The 18,803-nt window shown below is 35.5% G+C and overlaps 1 protein-coding gene across 1 annotated transcript; it reads left to right on the forward strand.

Moving 5' to 3' along the window:
- The first annotated feature begins 993 nt into the window (after positions 1–993).
- LOC141301229 (anoctamin-9) lies at positions 994–18,527 on the forward strand. The gene is made up of 24 exons (XM_073831480.1): positions 994–1,026; positions 2,354–2,428; positions 2,915–3,037; positions 3,668–3,807; positions 6,221–6,270; positions 6,383–6,450; positions 6,579–6,658; positions 6,776–6,910; positions 7,058–7,151; positions 9,332–9,392; positions 9,469–9,551; positions 10,940–11,044; positions 11,154–11,321; positions 11,727–11,763; positions 11,865–11,976; positions 12,107–12,164; positions 12,274–12,371; positions 14,663–14,859; positions 15,069–15,221; positions 16,018–16,165; positions 16,257–16,379; positions 17,302–17,395; positions 17,515–17,627; positions 17,770–18,527. Exons 1-24 carry the CDS (start codon positions 994–996, stop codon positions 17,864–17,866), a joined length of 2,445 nt encoding a protein of 814 aa, XP_073687581.1. The 3' UTR covers positions 17,867–18,527.
- The last annotated feature ends 276 nt before the right edge of the window (positions 18,528–18,803 follow it).

Below are 18,803 nucleotides of genomic sequence, written 5' to 3' on the forward strand. Positions count from 1 at the left end.
CAAAAAGATTCGCTCATCCCCTTCTAATGAACAGGTTTGACTACTTTAGTAATTTCCATGAGTACAAATCTTAATGTTTAAGCATAAAATGATATTCTATGAAATTGTGTGCTTCTAATTTTATAGCAACAGTCAGGACCCTGTTTGGTGATGAGTTTTTGGCTCAAGTCTGCATTTAAAGTCACAGCAGAGGTGTTCAACTGGGATTAGGACTCTATACGTTCTTCCACACTGACTGAATCAATCATTTCATTTGAACCTTGCCTTATACACAGAGGCATTGTCATGTTAAAATTGAAGAGGGTCCTGTCCAAACTGTTGCTATTAAATTAGAAGCACACACTTCCCTAAAATATAATTTTATGCTTAAACATTAAGATTTGTACTCATGGAAATTAATAAAGTAGCCCTGTTCATTAGAAAATGGTGAGAAAATACATTTGGTTATAGATCTTTCAGTCATGGCTACAGGACGAAGACGAACGTGTTTAATTCAGAAGGGTGATTTAAGTTATTATTTTTACATTGAAGTGAGTATATAATATTTCAAATGCAACATGTTGCTATAATACATTATATTGCAATTATATTACTAATACATATGCAGTTCAGATTTTCTTTTTCTTTAGTGACTTGCATAATTGTTGCTGTCGTTGTTTTATTATAGAAGGTCAAAGGGAACTATATAAGACCTATCTGTTTAGGTTGTTGTGCTTCTGTGACGAAGCTGTTTGGGTTATTGAGCTCCTATGACGAGTTTTGTTATCACACGTAAGCGCACGTTGTGTGACATCACGACTAATCCAGCGACATTCCAGAGCGTCAAGTGAAGCCAACAATAGCTTTTAAGTTCCTTGTCGCAGCACGGAAGTCTATTTCAGTTTCATATGATTCTTTTGTGTGAACACGTTGGTTTGTAATGGCGAATCTTAACTGACAAGTGGCTGTGATCTCGCGTAAAACCAGCGCAGCTGTCACACACCTGGACTGAAGATGATGATGCGGAAAATTGGCCACCGGAGACAGGTGAGATGAACTCCAACCGATTAGAGGTTCACTGTCAATGTTGAATTCGTTTTTGAATTCTGTTTCTGTTTCCTAATATTTCACCGAAAGTATAAATGGATTATAGTTTACTGGCAGATTGTGTGTCTGATTCAAAGATAATAAATATGAAAAATACGAAAATACACATATTCATTGTGCCTGCCAATTGACTTTTATATAGCCTACAGTTCTAACCACAGCGTGGTTCTTTAAAACATTGACTCGCTAGACTAAAGAATGACCTCAAGTTTTATGTTTTGCTTTGTGACAAGGATGAAAAGATTACAGAAATCTTTTGCACACAAATCAATGTTAGCAAGGCACTATTAAACTCATGCAATACACAATAAGCTCTGAGACTGAGGTCAGGGTGTTTTAGAGGAACAGCAGCAGATATTATAGTTTTGTTGTAGATAAAGATAAAGCAATTCTAATTGAGGACCTAGTGTGTTGCGAATGTGAGGGAAGTAACTGACATATGAAACTGAACACTTCCACTCACCCATGAAAAGGTTGAAGATCATGAAGATAACAGTTTGATTGATAGCTTGACACTGTCGCTTAATTCAAGTAAAGTTGTCTGCGGCAGCTGTCATGGAGAAGCAGTATCTATAGACACAGTATCTGTGATACGGCCTGTGTTTAGGTCATGCCATGTAACACAAAACTCTCAGTTGTCTTCTCTTACCAAATCAAAACGTTCGCTTTTGTTGCAGTACCTCTGCTTGTGTGGGACGTTTACGCAGCTCTTCTGACTATTTTAAGGGTTGGGTTAAGAAAACTAGCATTGATAGCTGACCTAGAATCAGATTCTATCTAGGTATGTGATCTACAACAGCTATTCAAAAAAAGAAACAACGTAAACCCTCATAACTTGATAAGCATGAAGGTATTTCTGGCATTCACATGCATACTCTCAGATTTATATGAAAGGTTATTTGACCGGTCTTATTTTCACAACAAACTTAAAGTTCAGTCAGGAGAATGAAAGAAGAACTTGGTGGTTGGTCAGAGCTTCTCAGAACTTTCCAAAATGTTTTTATTTTTATTTCCAGTTTACGGTACAAAGTGCATGGACCTGCATCTGTGTGAGAACAGGTTTAAACTGATTGAAAAAAGTAAATGGACAGGTTTGATTCTGACCTAAAGTGCATTTCTCTGCCAAAAATAGCCTTATTCTCATTGCACTATATTATTTGTTTATACTCACAGTTACTGTGTTAAGAACCTGATATTGATATTACATTTCCACCTCTTCTTGTAAATGAGGCTATTGTTCTGAACTGCATATGTTTTGTTGTTGTAGGGGAGCATTGACCTTTTGGAGACCATTGGAGTTGTAAATGAAAATGGCACTGAAATCCCACCCATGCCACCAGTGGTAAGATCTGTAGCACATCACTTAAATACATTTATACATTATACTATCAGTGGAACAGCTGGAGTGGAATAAAAAAAAAAAAAAATAGAAAATATATGCCGTTTGGTCTGACGTACAGTAAACAAAATGTGATGAGCCATGTGATTTCAGTGTGATTTGAGGATGTTTCAAAGACATTTTCTGGTTCAATACAAATAATTTGTAGGGAAAACCTATAAATATAAGTCCAAAAAATATAAATATAAATATAAATATAAGTCCATCATTTGCAAAATTCCAAATCCGTCTAAAAGTTAAACAAACAAACCAAATTTTCAATGTACTCTCAACTTTTGACCCCGCTGTTCATGTTTAAATTGTGTATCACTTCACTGATATGAATAGTTAGTACATATTTACATAATTGATTTGTGTAATTGGAAATGTTTTTATACTAATACAATCATCTATTAACACTGTTTTTTATTTTTTTATTTTGGACATCAGCAACCTCCTCTGACATTCGATTATGTTCTTGTGGCAAAAATCTCAGATAATGAGGACAGCCACTTGGTCAGAAAACAGAGAGCTTTCATTGAAACTTTAAAGACGAAGAAATTAGATGTTCAAGTAAGTGAGTTTTTCCATTTTTGATTTCTTAAGGTATTTCTGGAATGTAATAAATATGTAATGTCTTGACATGAGAAGGGAATTATCCCCGTTTTGTGATACGAAAGTGTAAGCAATTGTTGTTTCCCTATAAAAGTAAATTCCCTAAAAAAAGTTGCGTAATTGCTGACAAAACAATTAAGTGTAAAACTGTGGTGCTATTTCTCAGACATTGGTCTTGTCTATGTTTCTGAATGTGTGAAAGTTATTGATACAATTTGAACCTCAATTATTAGGACTTGGCAGTGCTTACCACCACAAATATAACATTAGAATTATAGTAGAATTACTAATATACTTATGGCAATTGTGACGCCCATGGACTGTCTCTGTGTGTTTTTCTCTATGTGACATAGGCTGTATCCAAAATCGCCCCCTATACCCTCAAATAGGGCACTATTTGAGGGGACAGCCATTTTAAGTGGTGTTCGAAACCATAGTGGACGTTCTCGAGTGCACTCATTCAATCCCACAATGCACCGCAAAAACGAGTGTACAACCGATGTACGCTCAACAGCTAGAGATAATCCATAATGCACTGTGAGAGTCGCTTGCCGACTTTCTTTCTTTCTTTCTTTCTTTTTTTTTTAGAAATTTGGAGATGACGATAATGTGTTTTATTGCATCAGAGCACCAAAAAAGATTTTTAAGACATACCGGTATCTCTTGAAAGTGTCTGACGCCTGTAACTGGAGTTGTGAGCAGCAGGGTAGCATACCTCAGTCAACAAGGTAATACAATTACACCAACACACTCTCAAAACACATCCAGGACATCACCTTAGCATCTATCTGACTGTGTTTAAAGGCCATAGGAGGCAAAATGATAAAGCTAAAGTTTTTATTAAGTTCAATATATAAGCAGCATCCACTTTTACTAACAATCAGCCAAATTATCAAACATGCAAAAGTGCAGGAGAAACACAAACTTAACACAGATGACAAAAAAAAAAAAAAAAAAAAACTCAAACTCAAACTGAGGGCTACGTCTAAGGAACAAACAAGCAAGGGCAGGTGAACAAAATCATTTAATCAATGAGTAACCTAGAAAAAAAATACACTGCGTTCCAAATTATTATGCAAATTTGATGTAAGTATCATAAACATACATTTTTTAGTTTTTCAATTAAACTCATGGATGGTATTGTGTCTAATGGCTCTTTGGACCACTGAAATAAATCTCAGACACCTGTGATAAATAATTTGCAAGATGAGCCCAATTAAAGGAAAAGTACTTAAAAAGGACGTTCCACATTATTAAGCAGGCCACAGGTTTCAAGCAATATGGGAAAGAAAATGGATCTCTCTGCTGCCGAAAAGCGTCAAATAGTGCAATGCCTTGGACAAGGTATGAAAACATTAGATATTTCACAAAAACTTAAGCGTGATCATTGTTCTGTGAAGAGATTTGTGGCTGATTCAGAGCACAGACGGGTTTGTGCAGGTAAAGGCAGAATGAGGAAGGTTTCTGCCAGACAAATTCATCGGATTAAGAGAGCAGCTGCTAAAATGCCATTACAAAGCAGCAAACAGGTTTTTGAAGCTGCTGGTGCCTCTCGAGTCCCGCGAACATCAAGGTGTAGGATCCTCCAGAGGCTTGCAGTTGTGCATAAACCTACTATTCGGCCACCCCTAACCAATGCTCACAAGCAGAAATGGTTGCAGTGGGCCCAGACATACATGAAGACTCATTTTCAAACAGTCTTGTTTACTGATGAGTGTCGTGCATCCCTGAATGTTCCTAATGGATGGAGTAGTGGATGATCCATGTCCCAACAAGGCTGCGACTTCAACAAGGAGGTGGTGGAGTCATGTTTTGGGCGGAATATTAGAGAGAGAGCTGGTAGGCCTCTTTAGGGTCCCTGAAGGTGTGAAAATGACCTCGGCAAAGTATGTAGATTTTTTGACTGACCGTTTTCTGTCATGGTACAAAAAAAGAACCATGCCTTCCATAGCAAAATCATCTTCACGCATGACAATGCACCATCTCATGCTGCAAAGAATACATCTGTGTCATTGGCTGCTATCTGCATAAAAGATGAGAAACTCATGGTGTGGCCACCATCCTCCCCTGACCTCAACCAGATTGAGAAGCTTTGGAGCATCCTCAAGCAAAAGATCTATGAGGGTGGGAGGCAGTTTGCATCAAAACAGAAGCTCTGGGAAGCTATTCTGACATCCTGCAAACAAATTAAAGCAGGGACTCTCCAAAAACTCACAAGTTCAATGGATGCAAGAATTGTGATAGTGATATCAAAGAAGGGGTCCGATGTTAAGATGTAACTTGCCCTGTTAGGATGTTTTTAATTGAAATAGCTTTGATTTCAGTAAATATGACCACCTAATGCTGCAAATTCAGCAAATGCCTGTTTTCAGTTCTTTACAACCTATAAAATGTTTTAACTCTGTTGTGCATAATAATTTGGAACAGTGCATTTTCAGTTTTTTATTTTTGTAATAAATACTGTTATCATTAGGAGGTTTGTTCAATAAAATTCTAATTATACCCGAATGGTTGATTACTTGAAAATTATACTGACTGTCATTTGCATTGACTAATTATAAAAATCAGGGAAAGATACCATTTGCATAATAATTTGGAACGCGGTGTAGTGTTGATAAAATAGGAACAGATGTTATTCACATAAAACAGGAATAAAGAAAAACATAACTGCTCACTCAACGTTTAAATAAACAGTGCATAAGGGAGTGTGCAGTTATATTTTTTACTTTATTTAGTTGTGCCTTTTTTTACTTTGTTGTCAGATCAAACACAGAAACAAGGAAGCACTCAAACAAAACAAATTATACACGTGACAATTGAAAGTCTTATTTTCCAGTCCAGTTAAACAGCTGACAAACACAAATTCTGCTTCACTTTGGTGTGTAACTCATCATGTAGAGGAGATGTGTGCTTATATTTTTCTAGGTGATATATAATTTTAGCTTGGAAAAAAATCATGTACACTTAAATTGCCAAAACACTCTAGCAACAGCACAGCAATGCCTATTATAATGTGTAATATTATATATTGTAAAATGCCCAATGTCCTATTTATGTAATAGTCTGTTTGCATTGTGAAACTGTGTTGTACACAATTAAAGAAGAGGCTTTGCAACAGTAAGTCTTTGATCTTTATTTCAGGATTCGTATTGTTGATTTCATTCTGCATCACACATGCATTGTTTCAGAGGGTGAGTAACAGTCATTGCACATTATATTACATCACTGCATTATCTCATCCCTTGTGTGATTCACCCAGAAGTGTCAATTCCATAATGCATTCTCTCGCTTTACCTATCTTAGGTGTTTCAGAATATCTGCCAGATCTCATGACAAAAAATGTTTTTGAGACTCACTTTTGTTTACATGAGGTTTGATTTTTATTTCCTCTTGCTCACAGCATTTTCTACGCCTGTCATACAGAGGATTATGTTTTTACTGCTAATTTTGTATTGTGTTATTTAAAAAAAAAACACATTTATTTCCCTTTAATTTCTAGAAAAGGGAGCAGAAAGAACTGAAGCAGAGCTGGGCTCGATGGTCTGCTTGTTTCAAAGGGCAACCCATAACTAATGTCAGGTGCTCTTTCTTTTCATTTTCAAATTTGACTCTGATTTTATCTCTCTATTCATCTATATATATAAATTGAACGTATATTTGAAGTTTTCTTGATAAAATTATTGTGTGTTTTGTCAGAAATTACCTTGGTGAGAAGGTGGCTCTGTATTTCCTGTGGCTGGGTTGGTATACATTTCTCTTGATTCCTGCTGCTCTAATTGGTCTCATAGTGTTCCTGTACGGCCTGGCCTTCTACAATACAAGTCCTCTCATGTGAGTAACCTACTATTAATAAACTTTTAAACTGTTTTGCATTCAGTAAAAAAAAAATAAAATAAATAAAATTAGACTGCCATTTGATATCTAATGTAAAATATGTATCCCGAAGTAAAACCTGCTGGTGTGTGTGTGTGTACACAGAAAAGAGGTGTGCCATTCGAACGTCATTATGTGCCCTCTGTGCGATACTACATGCAAAGTGTGGGAGCTTTCTGACACTTGCATGTATGCAAAGGTATTGTACTTTTTATTCAGTTTACTGTACAGTGATAGTGATCCATACATATGCAATATACCATGGCTCAATCACCCACTTACAGGAAGCCCTAAAGGCCCTTTTACATGTCTCACATCAGGGCTTTAACACATCGCTTAATAATGCAAGCATCATGTTGTGACACATCAAACACTGTTTCCAGGTCTAAATCTTTCTGTTTCAAGCGACAATATCTTAACAGCCATTTTTGAGCATTCATAGCACCTCTACACATTCACTGGGTACACTACAGTCTCACAGTGTCCTACATTTTAACTACTCAGAAAATATGATACACTGTCTGGCCAACTATTTTGCTATAGAATTAAAAGTTTTTTTGGTAGTAGGCTACTACAACATTTCTGTCATGATGCAGCATGGTATAACATATGTGATGCGTTCTGGGAAAACCTGTTGATGTTGCACTGGCACATTTTGAGGAAATTCGAAAAATAGGTTGAATGTACATTTTTTTGTCAAAATTATGTTTTCATTAAAACATTTTTTTTAAATCTTGTCTATCATCTCTGAAAATATCTTGGCAAAATTAACTTGTTTAGCATAGAAAAATGGCGACTTATTGCAGAAAACTCAAGCTGTGTCTTTTTCTTATGTTAAAGGCCTGTGCACAACGGGAACGAATATTGCGCGCAATTTTTGTTGACGTTTAACGCCTTGTGACTAAATAAAGGGTGTCAATGTGAGTGTACACACCGACGCATAACGCCAGGCGTAACAGTGTCATTTCTCAGGTATTCTGAATCCAGACTGAATCTTGTGTAATTCCTAGTTACCACGGGATGGCAATCCTGTGGCAGAAACAGGCTTGTAACTTTTTCCTGCAAACTTATGATCATAGACATAATTTATGTGTTGTAGTGGAGGAGGTAAAACAGAAGTGGAAAAGCTTACGTGATACATACAGTTGCACAGCGCCACCTTGTGTACCGAGGTATTTCTGTTTTTCATTAAGCGCCGAGTGTGCACAAGAACACGCTGTGGAGGTGCTTTCTCTGAACACCACAAAAACAGTTAACCTATTAAAATAAACCATGTAACATATTTATTAAAATGCACATTCCCCGCCAGTCCTGTGTAAACTATGGCACACAAAGTTTTATTTATTTAATAATATCTTGAGATGCTGCTCGATGTCACTCATTTCAATCTGCACAATCTTCATGATGTCAGTGCCCTAAAACAATGTTATATTGGACGATTTCACATCCAGAGATGATGAAGGACCGGATGATTAAGTTTCTAAAAAGGAGGAGTCTGATGGCAGTTTGTTATATAAAAAAGGCACTTTTCTAAATGTAAACTACAAGTTACACTATTCGTGCTATCTAAACACACATGGGGTGATCAAAAGTTTTGAGACTATGCCTATGATAAACAATGGAAAACAGACATTAGTCTTTTTGTGTAATGATGCAGTATAGTGGTCCTGACTTGACAGACAGCTCTTGTTAAACTTGTGAAGTGAAAGTAAAACCCATCTCACTTTAAACCCGTTTTTCTCAGAAATCCATTCCTGAAAATCATAGCTATCAGCCAACTTAAGACAGCCATAACTTTTGTTATGTTCAAGCTATGGACAAGTTCCAGTTCTGGAAAGGGCTTGAACCCACATATGGTATCATAACCTAAAAAAGGGTCGGGTTTTCCTAGATCGCATAACATATATGAAATCACCATATATAACATACATGAATCACCCTGTAGTAGATCTATACAGGTGGAGCTGGGGAAGGTGGAGGGTTTCTGAAGTGCACTGCAATTGAATGTTATTTGAATGTTAAGCAGCAAGCTCATTCGCTGCTGATGCGAAAACAATCCAATAAGCTGCTACATGTGAATAATTATGTGATTTAATCATATTGAGTTAGAACCTATCAGTTTGTGCCATCTAGAGTTTAATGACAAAACTTTGTATACTGTAAATGTATATTAGCATAAGCTCTGTAACAAGTAGTAAATAGTAACATTCTAAAAAAGTTAGACGTATACATAAATTCAGAAATAATATTTTTTTACTTTTACTTTGAACTTTCATTAGCATTACTGGAAGAACATTTGTTCATATCTTTTATTTTTAAAATAAATGTTAAACTATTGTAATATGTGCTGACACTGTGTCTTTTGGGTCACATCTGCAGATGAGCCTTCTGTTTGATAATGAGGGAACAGTGGCATTCGCCATGTTCATGGCTGTGTGGGGTAAGTTTAACGGCTCTTACCGCATTTGAGTTGGACTGAGTCAGTGCAATGTCAGATGTTAATGTCTTTTTCACAGCCACTGTGTTTCTGGAGTTCTGGAAGCGCCACAGATCATCTTATGTGTCTGCATGGAAGGTCTTTGACTGGAGTGAGGAAGAGGTACGACCAAGTAACAGTCTCTACCATCATTAACTACATCGATGCTTTTTAAAGGGAACCCTGGGCATTATGACATGTATGGCTTACTATAACACAAATTATGTCTCTTACTGAAATATGTAGTATAATTTTATACAAATTTTGGACTTTGGGGGGGTGCCATTATGACATGAAATGGTTGTGCTCTGTGAGCTACTGGTGCTACCTGTTGCTATTTTTACAGAAACACAATTCAGAATACACAACTCTGAAAGTAAAAAACTAATATGATGACCACATCTACTGAAAGAGCTTACATATGGCAATGGGTGTAAGCATAAGCTTAAATCAAATGTTGTACCATCGATTTTCCCCACAAAGAGTCTAAATGCCCTTGGATATCGAGTGAAGTCCATGCTGAGAAATGTATTCTGTGGCTGCGTCATGACAAGCATCATTTACATCATGCCAGGATGGCATCTAGCGTTTCTTGTCTCTGACGTTTATAAGCTCTTCCAGTAGCTGTGGTCTACTAAAAGCCTCAAAGACATCAGAGCTAAAGTGGAGAAAACAAAGACACTGGTCTTTAGGAAGTTTTATTTGTCCACAGGCACCTTCCCATTATTTGCTCCTCTTCTTATCGCTAGGAAAAGCAGTGAAGACTTACAATCGCTTCTCTTGTTGCCCTTTGAAAATTACAATCAAAAGCCACACAATGGGGCATTGTATCAGTATTTTATTTTCAGAGTTGTGTTGCGTTAAAAAATAGAGAAAGTTATCGGCAGTAGCTTACCCAAGTGCAGCCATTTCACATGATTGAAATAATGGTGACCCCTCTTAGTCCAAAATATGTATAAAATGATGTGGATTTTTTAAATAATCTAAGTCTTTCATGGGTTTTCTGCTACATGTTTCAGTAAGAGACATCAACTAAATTATATTAAGCCATACAAGTCTTAACACCCAAGGTTCCGTTTAAGAGGTCGAACAGTATTGCTTGTATTAATTGAGCAGGATCATTTTTAGCCATTTCAAACCTTTCAAAGATATTGATATTATATGGTTTACAAAGGCTTGGAATTCTGGCTGTTACATATTTTACATATATTCTTTAGAAATTGTTAAGTTTAGGATAGGGGTTGGTTAGTTGCTCAAAAATATATATAAATATATATATAGATAAGTATAAATATATATAAATAATAATTTTCAAATGAATGCAAAATCTTCATCATAATTTGACTTGCACAAGGCAAACAATTGAAAATAATAAAGGAAAATTTGAGGGAACTCCAACGTTGTGTTAATTTGACGATGCAGCATCTTGTTCCCTTCTAATGATACTACAAATATAAGAAGTTTAGGGTGGTTTTATAACATGTGATTGTGTATGTGCTTGTGTCATGCAGGAGGAGTTGATTCTAGAGATTGTAAATAATGCACAATGTAACCCCAAGATGCACAGGCACTCTTATCTACGCTCCACTATAGTACTGGTTTTAGTCACACTCATGGTAAGAAACTGAAGGCATGTGTGAAGGTGAAGTTACTCTCATAAAAATATATAATTCATATATGCATGGCTAACTGGCTTCGATGGTGTCTGTGGTGTTGTGTTATCAGTTGCTGGTCATCATTGGTTTAACCCATGCCCTGGTTGTGTGTCGAGTGATCGCTACTGTGCTGCTGGCCGAAAACAGTGTTTGGCCGGTCATTACTGAGAATTCGCAAACAGTTGCCGTGATGCTCGGAGCCGTGCTTCACTACATCACTATCACCGTCATGACCCGGGTAAAAGCTCCACAAACCTCCCACTATCTGTCAGAGATCAGATGGTTGTCTTAATTTTGTTTTAGTAAAGTCTTGTGTTGATGCATTGCCTATTGAAACCTTTTTAGACAGAACCATGATTTTGTATTTGCTGTTTATAATCAGTAGACAGTAATCAGAGTCAAGTCATTAATTGGATATTCTCATTGTAGATTGCATTTGTATTAGACAAAAACTGTAAATGCCCATGAGTGCAAGATATTTTATATCACTATTTGTCCAAATATTTATAAATGCTAAAAAGGTCTGTTCTTAACTTTAAGATTTATTCTTATTTATTCCTTTTTCAGTTCTAGAATTTGTTATTTTTGTCTCTTTTCGCTTGTGATAACAACAGTTGTAACCATGTCAAATTGTTTTATGCAGGTCAATTGCACAGTAGCCATGAAGCTGAGTGAAATAGGTCAGTGAAATAGGGTTTTTGGCTTTAATTATCAGACATTTTGATTGCAAACCATTTTTTTTATATAATATAAAACATATACTGCTTTTTTCTGCTTACAGAGAATAAGCACTCCCATGCCGCCATTGAAAGGAGTTTCACAGTCAAGATGTTCATATTCCAGTTCTTTACAATGTTCTCCTCTCTTATATACACAGCATTCTTTCTGGGAAGGTAGCCTGGATAATTTATGTATTATATTACATTATATTATACGATATTGCTGCTGTTAGTTTTGTATAGCCATGTTAAATGATTATCTTCATATCTTTATAACATATTTTCCTTATAACATTAATTTTAGGATCAATGGTCATCCTGGAGGGTATGTGAGGATATCTGGCAAATGGAGACTGGAGGAGGTGTGGCCGTTATCATTTTCTCTACAGTGTGCTATAAACAAGTGCACTACTATGTTCTGGCACTTTTTCTACTAACTTTTTAAACAATATTACATTCTTTTCAATTCAGTGTCACCCGAGTGGCTGTCTCACAGATTTGTTCATTCAGATGTCTATTATCATGGTACTTAAACAGACCTTCAACAATATCTTTGAATATTCTGGTCCGTAAGTAAAACTTTTTCATTTGCTTTGTGTGGGATGTGCTGTTCATTATTTAACACTAAGATTGGGAAACAATAACTTATTTAAAAATGAAGCCATATTTTGTCAAACACTGACTTCTTATTGTAGTCAGACTTTTATGTCGCTTTGTTCTCTTGTGTTGTCTATGTTGACCTCATATGCATTAAAAGCAATAGTACAACTAGTGTAGTTATATCAATGAATTGGTCAAACATACATCAAACTCAAACGTTTAGTAAACGGTTTTATGCATACTTAAAGCTTTTGAGGCTTAAATCAGTTTAATTACTGACTAGCTGTTCCTATGATAATGTGTAGTTAAAGATAAACATTTGGAACATAGCATTATTGTAAAAAAATATTACTTTTATTAATAGCAATAATAAATATAGCTGCTAGCAGCAATTAACAGGTTTGAGCAAATAAGGCCTTTATTGCTTCTATAGGTGTAGTGTATATGTGAACATATGGACGTTTTATTGCGATTTGAGTTCTTTTACAAAATCAATATCATGTTTTTGACAACTTTTTATACTGTTATAATGCCATCTATGATCCGATCTTCATGAAACTGTGCATGTTTGTTAAGAGTCATCTGGTACATGTTTTCACCAATTTTCGTGAACTTTTGAGTTTTTGTTTAAGTTTTATAGGCTTTTGGGTATATATGGCCATGCCCCTTTTTTAAAATGACCCAGTTATAGCTAACCAAAGACAAAAATCAACATTTTTTTGATAATTATTGATCTAGAGAGTCCAAAGAACTGCACTGCAGTGGTTTGATCAAGATTGGGCAAAAAAACCTAGGACTAGTTTGCAAAAGTAGGTTTTTAACATAATTGAGAATAATTCATGAACAACATTTGATTGACAGCAATGGTTCTTGAGTCAAAGTTGTTCAGCATGAGGCGACCTATCAAATGATATGCATATTGTGTGGATGTGTGAAACACCACGTGATTACTGACCATAAAACTCATTAACGCCAACTAGTTCAAAATTTTTAGAGACCTTTAGGGCCAGAGTCGGAAATGCCCACGAGTTTCGTTCCGATCAACCTCCGTTAACCTTGTCAAATAGGTGTTTCAAATTCATTGGCAGATGGCGACCATGTTTTTTGAGATACGCAAATGTCCTCATAGACACTTATGCCACTTTGGACCAAGACACTGTATACCAATTCTCAAGTCGATCGCACCAACAGTTGCATATTTATAGCCGCCTTATTGTTTTTTCTGTCTTAAAGCGCCACAAGGGGCAGAGCTGCAAATTTTTTTGACCAAATATTGAGCTTATACACACTTGGTAAAGATATCTCATTCCGTTCAAGAGTTATAGCTAAATTTAGCAATTGGCTAACGTTTTGGCGTTCCTATCTGACCATGAGTTGAAATTTCAACTTTCATTGATAATTATTAATATTCAGTGTCCAGAGAATATGTCTGCATTGGTTTGGTTCCGATCCGGGGAAAAACCTAGGACTTTTGTTCGTACTAGGCAAAAATCTTAATCACGATTATTTTGGTCAATATTGTAATCACGATTATTTAAACGATTATGACAGGGTCCAAAACTCTATATAGTGATAAATTTAAAGGTCATTTAAGGTCATCTAATGGTCATTTAAGACATAACTCTTGTCAGTTTACATGAATATTCACCAAGCGCCTCATTTTGAAATATTGTTGCCTGTATTTGAGCGTTTAGGCGCACCCTGAGCTAAAAGATACCTTTAAATGTCCGTGTTCTGCTCCGTCTCTGAACGCATTCACAGAACAGCGCAAGGTTTCTTATGCGCTATTAAAAACACAACATCGAAGAAAAATTAATAAATCAAGCACGTCCCGTTTTATGAAAGTCACGTTACATGATTTAGCTGATTTGCATGTGAAATTAGGCTTTTATGGAGGCGCGAAAGCGCACCAGCGGAAAGGGGGCGGAATGGGGCGTAATAATCGTCTCATTTCGATTACTGCATTTTCATGATCGTTTGAAGGAGAAATCGAAATCGAAACCAAATTTCGATTAATTGAACAGCCCTAGTCCGTACTAACCCAAGGAATGCAACAATGTAACAATGTTTTTGAGTCTACGACAAATGGTGTAGAGCTACAGCCAAAAATGTCTGACATTGTGTTTTAATAATATATTATTATACAGACCAATCCATCTTCAAGTTGTCAGCAATAGTAATTAGGGAATCCAAATCTGAATTCAAATCATTATAACGTACAGTAAATAATAAACACCTTTTTGTACCCTCTTATCTGCAGCTGGTTTAGTCGGTGGTTGAAGAGGAAAAAGACCCAGAAGTTTAGGAGAAGGTGTTTCAAATGCTATAAGAAGGAGTGTATGGATGCCAAGGAAGGATCTGAACTCTGTGAGAACTGCAAAGTTGAAGATCTCCTCAGAAACTACAGCCTGATAGAAACGGATCGCTTCAGCCTCTTTAACGAGTTCTTGGAAATGGGTATAGATCTATTTTTCACAGATATATTCCACATCAATTGTTTTTTTTTTTTGACCTTTTGAAGTGGGGCAGTAATAACTACCCCTCTAACTAACGTATAGTTACATGCTAATATCCATTTGTGTGAAATCTTTTATTACAAATCTCATGCTTTCTTTGAAACACAGGTATCTGAATTATGCACTGTCCTGTTTTTTTCCCCTCCCCAGTGATCCAGTTCAGTTTTACGACTATCTTTGTAGCGGCATTTCCTTTGGCTCCATTGTTGGCTCTTCTAAACAACATCATTGAGATCCGATTGGATGCCATTAAGATGGTCAGTCTTGAGCGCCGGCTAGTGCCAACGAAGGCCAATGATATTGGTGAGATAATATTATGTGCAAAGGTTCATGTTTTAAGGAAATAATCTCTAGACAATAGTCTAAATAATAGTCTCTAATTTAAACCCTCTAGTGCCACCAATTGTCCAAATGTACACTTCTGTTTGAACTATCAGAGCTTGAAACTATTAGTTAAGATATCCTATTGTGCAATGTCACATGACTTCTTTGATGCACATGGTGGAATTTTTTCGGTAAATGAGTTTCCATTGTAGTTTATGTGCATGTTTTCATTATCGAATAAAACGTTTATTTTACTCAGTTGTGCGCATACGTTTTATATTCCCCTTTTTTAAGTTTATGCACATCTTGGCTTTTCCATCCAGTGTTTTTTTTTTTATGCGATATTCCAAAATGTGAATTAAAAAAAGGAGGATGGAAAAGGCTATAGAATCCCTGAGATCATCAAATCATCAATTAAATTATATTACTAATAATTAAGTTTCAGATTTTTCAGCCAGTTTGAGTAAAATCAAACATCTTAAAAATAAAATGTCTTTAATTAGTCATTGTTGCATTTGGTCTGATCCTCCCTGCCATGCTTGCTCTTCATTCTGGCTCTGTTGTGCACAGCCCCCTTAATTGCTGCTTGCAGCTATATTTTTTGTTAGTTTTATCAGTTTGAACAGCACGTTTCAGTGCAGATTATTTTAGGAATCTGTCATAATATAAAGTAGCTTGGCAAAGAGACTTGATTTGAAAGATGGCAGAAAATATCAAGAGAGGATGGAAAATTATCATGGAAAAAGTTATATGTATGACCTCTTTATGATTTCAGGTGTTTGGACGGATGTGCTTGAGGTGATTGGTGTTCTTGCGGTCATTGCTAATGGACTTGTCATTGGTATCTCCTCTGATTTCATTCCACGTCTGGTTTATCAGTACTTATATGGGCCTTGTGCCAGCGGCGGTGCTAAAGGCATTAAGTAAGTTGTGACCTGATATTTCACACCTGTGTAATTAATATATTTGTGGCGGCACAAGTGTGTCTCTTAAACTTCTTCGTGTGTTTCTCAGTTGTATGGTTGGATACATAAACAACACTCTGTCCATTGCTAATATAAGTGATGAAAGAGTTAGAGGGGATTTCATGAGTTCTCAAATGGTCACTTACAGTGGCATAAATGTGACACACTGCAGGTAATGTTATGAATACTTATTATCTATCTATCTATCTATCTATCTATCTATCTATCTATCTATCTATCTATCTATCTATCTATCTATCTTTTGTATGTTTGTCACACTTTAATGTTTCAGACAAATTTAAACATTAATCAAAGATAACACAAGTAAACACAACATGCAGTTTCTAAATGAAGTTTTTTTTATGAAGGTAAAAAAAAATCCAAACCAACATGGCCCTGTGTGAAAAAGCGTTGACCGCTGCTGAGCAAAAAGAACATAAAGGCTCGTCTCAGTTTTGCCAGAACACATCTTGATGATCCCCACAATTTTTGGGAAAATACTCTGTGGACTGATGAGACAAAAGTTGAACTTTTTGCAAGACTTTGGAGTGGCCTAGTCAAAGTCCTGACCTGAATCCTATTGAGATGCTGTGGCATGACCTTAAAAAGGCGGTTCATGCTCGAAAACCCTCCAATGTGGCTGAATTACAACAATTCTGCTAAGATGAATTGGCCAAAATTCCTGCACAGCGCTGGAACAGACTCATTGCAAGTTATTGCAAATGCTTGTTTGCAGTTGTTGCTGCTAAGGGTGGCCCAACCAGTTATTAAGTTTAGGGGCAAACACTTTTTCACACAGGGCCATGTGGGTTTGGATTTTGTTTTCCCTTCATAATAAAAAACTTCATTCAAAAACGGCATGTTGTGTTTACTTGTCTTATCTTTGATTAATATTTAAATTTGTTTGATGATCTGAAACATTAAAATGTGACAAACATGCAAAAAAAAAAAATAAATAAAGATCAGAAATCTATCTATCTATATGGATAAAAAAACGTATTAATTAAATTTTTATGCACAATTTAGATGCAATTTAATCTAACAATATTTAGGTCAAAATTAGGGCTTTAAATTTGTTCGGTTTTTTGTTTCAGCTACAGAGACTATAGAAGTAATGAAGACTTTAGTTTAACTAATCAGTTTTGGGTCATTCTGGCAGCGCGGTTAGTCTTCATCATTCTGTTTGAGGTACATACAGTACATGCATCTTAATCCTTTTTAAAAGAACATAATTTAAGAAACAGAGTAATTATACTAAGGTTGATAATGAATGCAATTGCTTACTCACTATTTCTCTCTCTGTCCAGCATGTAGTGGTGATCTTTAAATGTGTGGCAAGTTGGTTTGTCCCTAACTCACCCCTGGATGTGAGAAATGAAAGACTGTATGATAAACTCAGGAGGCTTAAGGAAGAATTAAGGTCAGTAGCAAGAGCTAACAAGAGCTTACATACTATAGAACCAAACACATGCATTAAGAATGTAAATATAGGAACTATTTCATGAATTTTAACAAGTTCTTTTAATGTGTGCATATTCATGTATTTTTCTTTTTCTCTTCAGAGCTCAAAAACAGGACAATTTTACCAAACTACATGAGAATAGTAATGCAAAAAGAACATCTAAACAGAAAAAGGCAAATAAGCTAAATAGTATGTAAGACAAATGAGCTAAAACAAGATCCTCCCGCATAAATTTCTAGAATCCTCTGAATTTTGACTATTGCTAGTTACCTTTAAAAAAAGGTTTTACATTTTAAGGGATGGTCACATATTTAATTGTTTATTGCATCTCAAAGTTTGTGAATTAATGACTGCTTGATAAATTGTATTTTTAAAGATGTATACACTACTGTTCAAAAGTTTTGGGAGTCAGTAAGTTTTTTTTTTTATGTTTTTAAAATAAATACCTTCTGCTCACCAAGGTTGCATTTATTTGATTAAAGTACAGTAGAAATGTCACCAAGTGATTGTAAAATTGCCACAAAAATACAGTAAAATTGTGAAATGTTATTACATCTTAAATTAACTTTCTTCTATTTTAATCCAGTCTTTGTACAGTAACATTACACAAGTCTTTAGAGTCACTTTTGATCAATTTAATGCAACCTTGCTGAATAAAGTATTACTTTCTTTTAAATCAATCTTATTGATCCCAAACTTGAGGTAGTGCAAATATTATATTTTGGTAAACTTTGTTAGTTGCACACATTGTATATAATTTTGTATTTTTTTTAGCAAGCAAAACTATTTGTTGTTGTTTTCATTTTTATAAGATGCATATACAGTAAAATATATATATATATATGTATTGTGCTCATGACAAATGACCTGAATATAAAATTTAAATATTTTGTTTAAAAAAATGGATGAAGGTAATGAAAGTGCTGTGACTTCTGTTCTGTCAAAATGTAATTTAATAAAATCAATGAAATGGACATCTTGACCTCTCATTTTAATTTATCAGCAGTGCAATACTGTATATGAAACATGAAATAATGGTATGGATGAATTTTAAAAAGTGGACAGGTTTGTTTAGCCAGTGATTTTATGTAAAGACAGCGAAATTTGTTAATATATTTGTCCATTGCAAATTGT

This window comes from Garra rufa, chromosome 25 (assembly GCF_049309525.1).
Source record: "Garra rufa chromosome 25, GarRuf1.0, whole genome shotgun sequence".
In the NCBI taxonomy this organism is placed as follows: domain Eukaryota; kingdom Metazoa; phylum Chordata; class Actinopteri; order Cypriniformes; family Cyprinidae; genus Garra; species Garra rufa.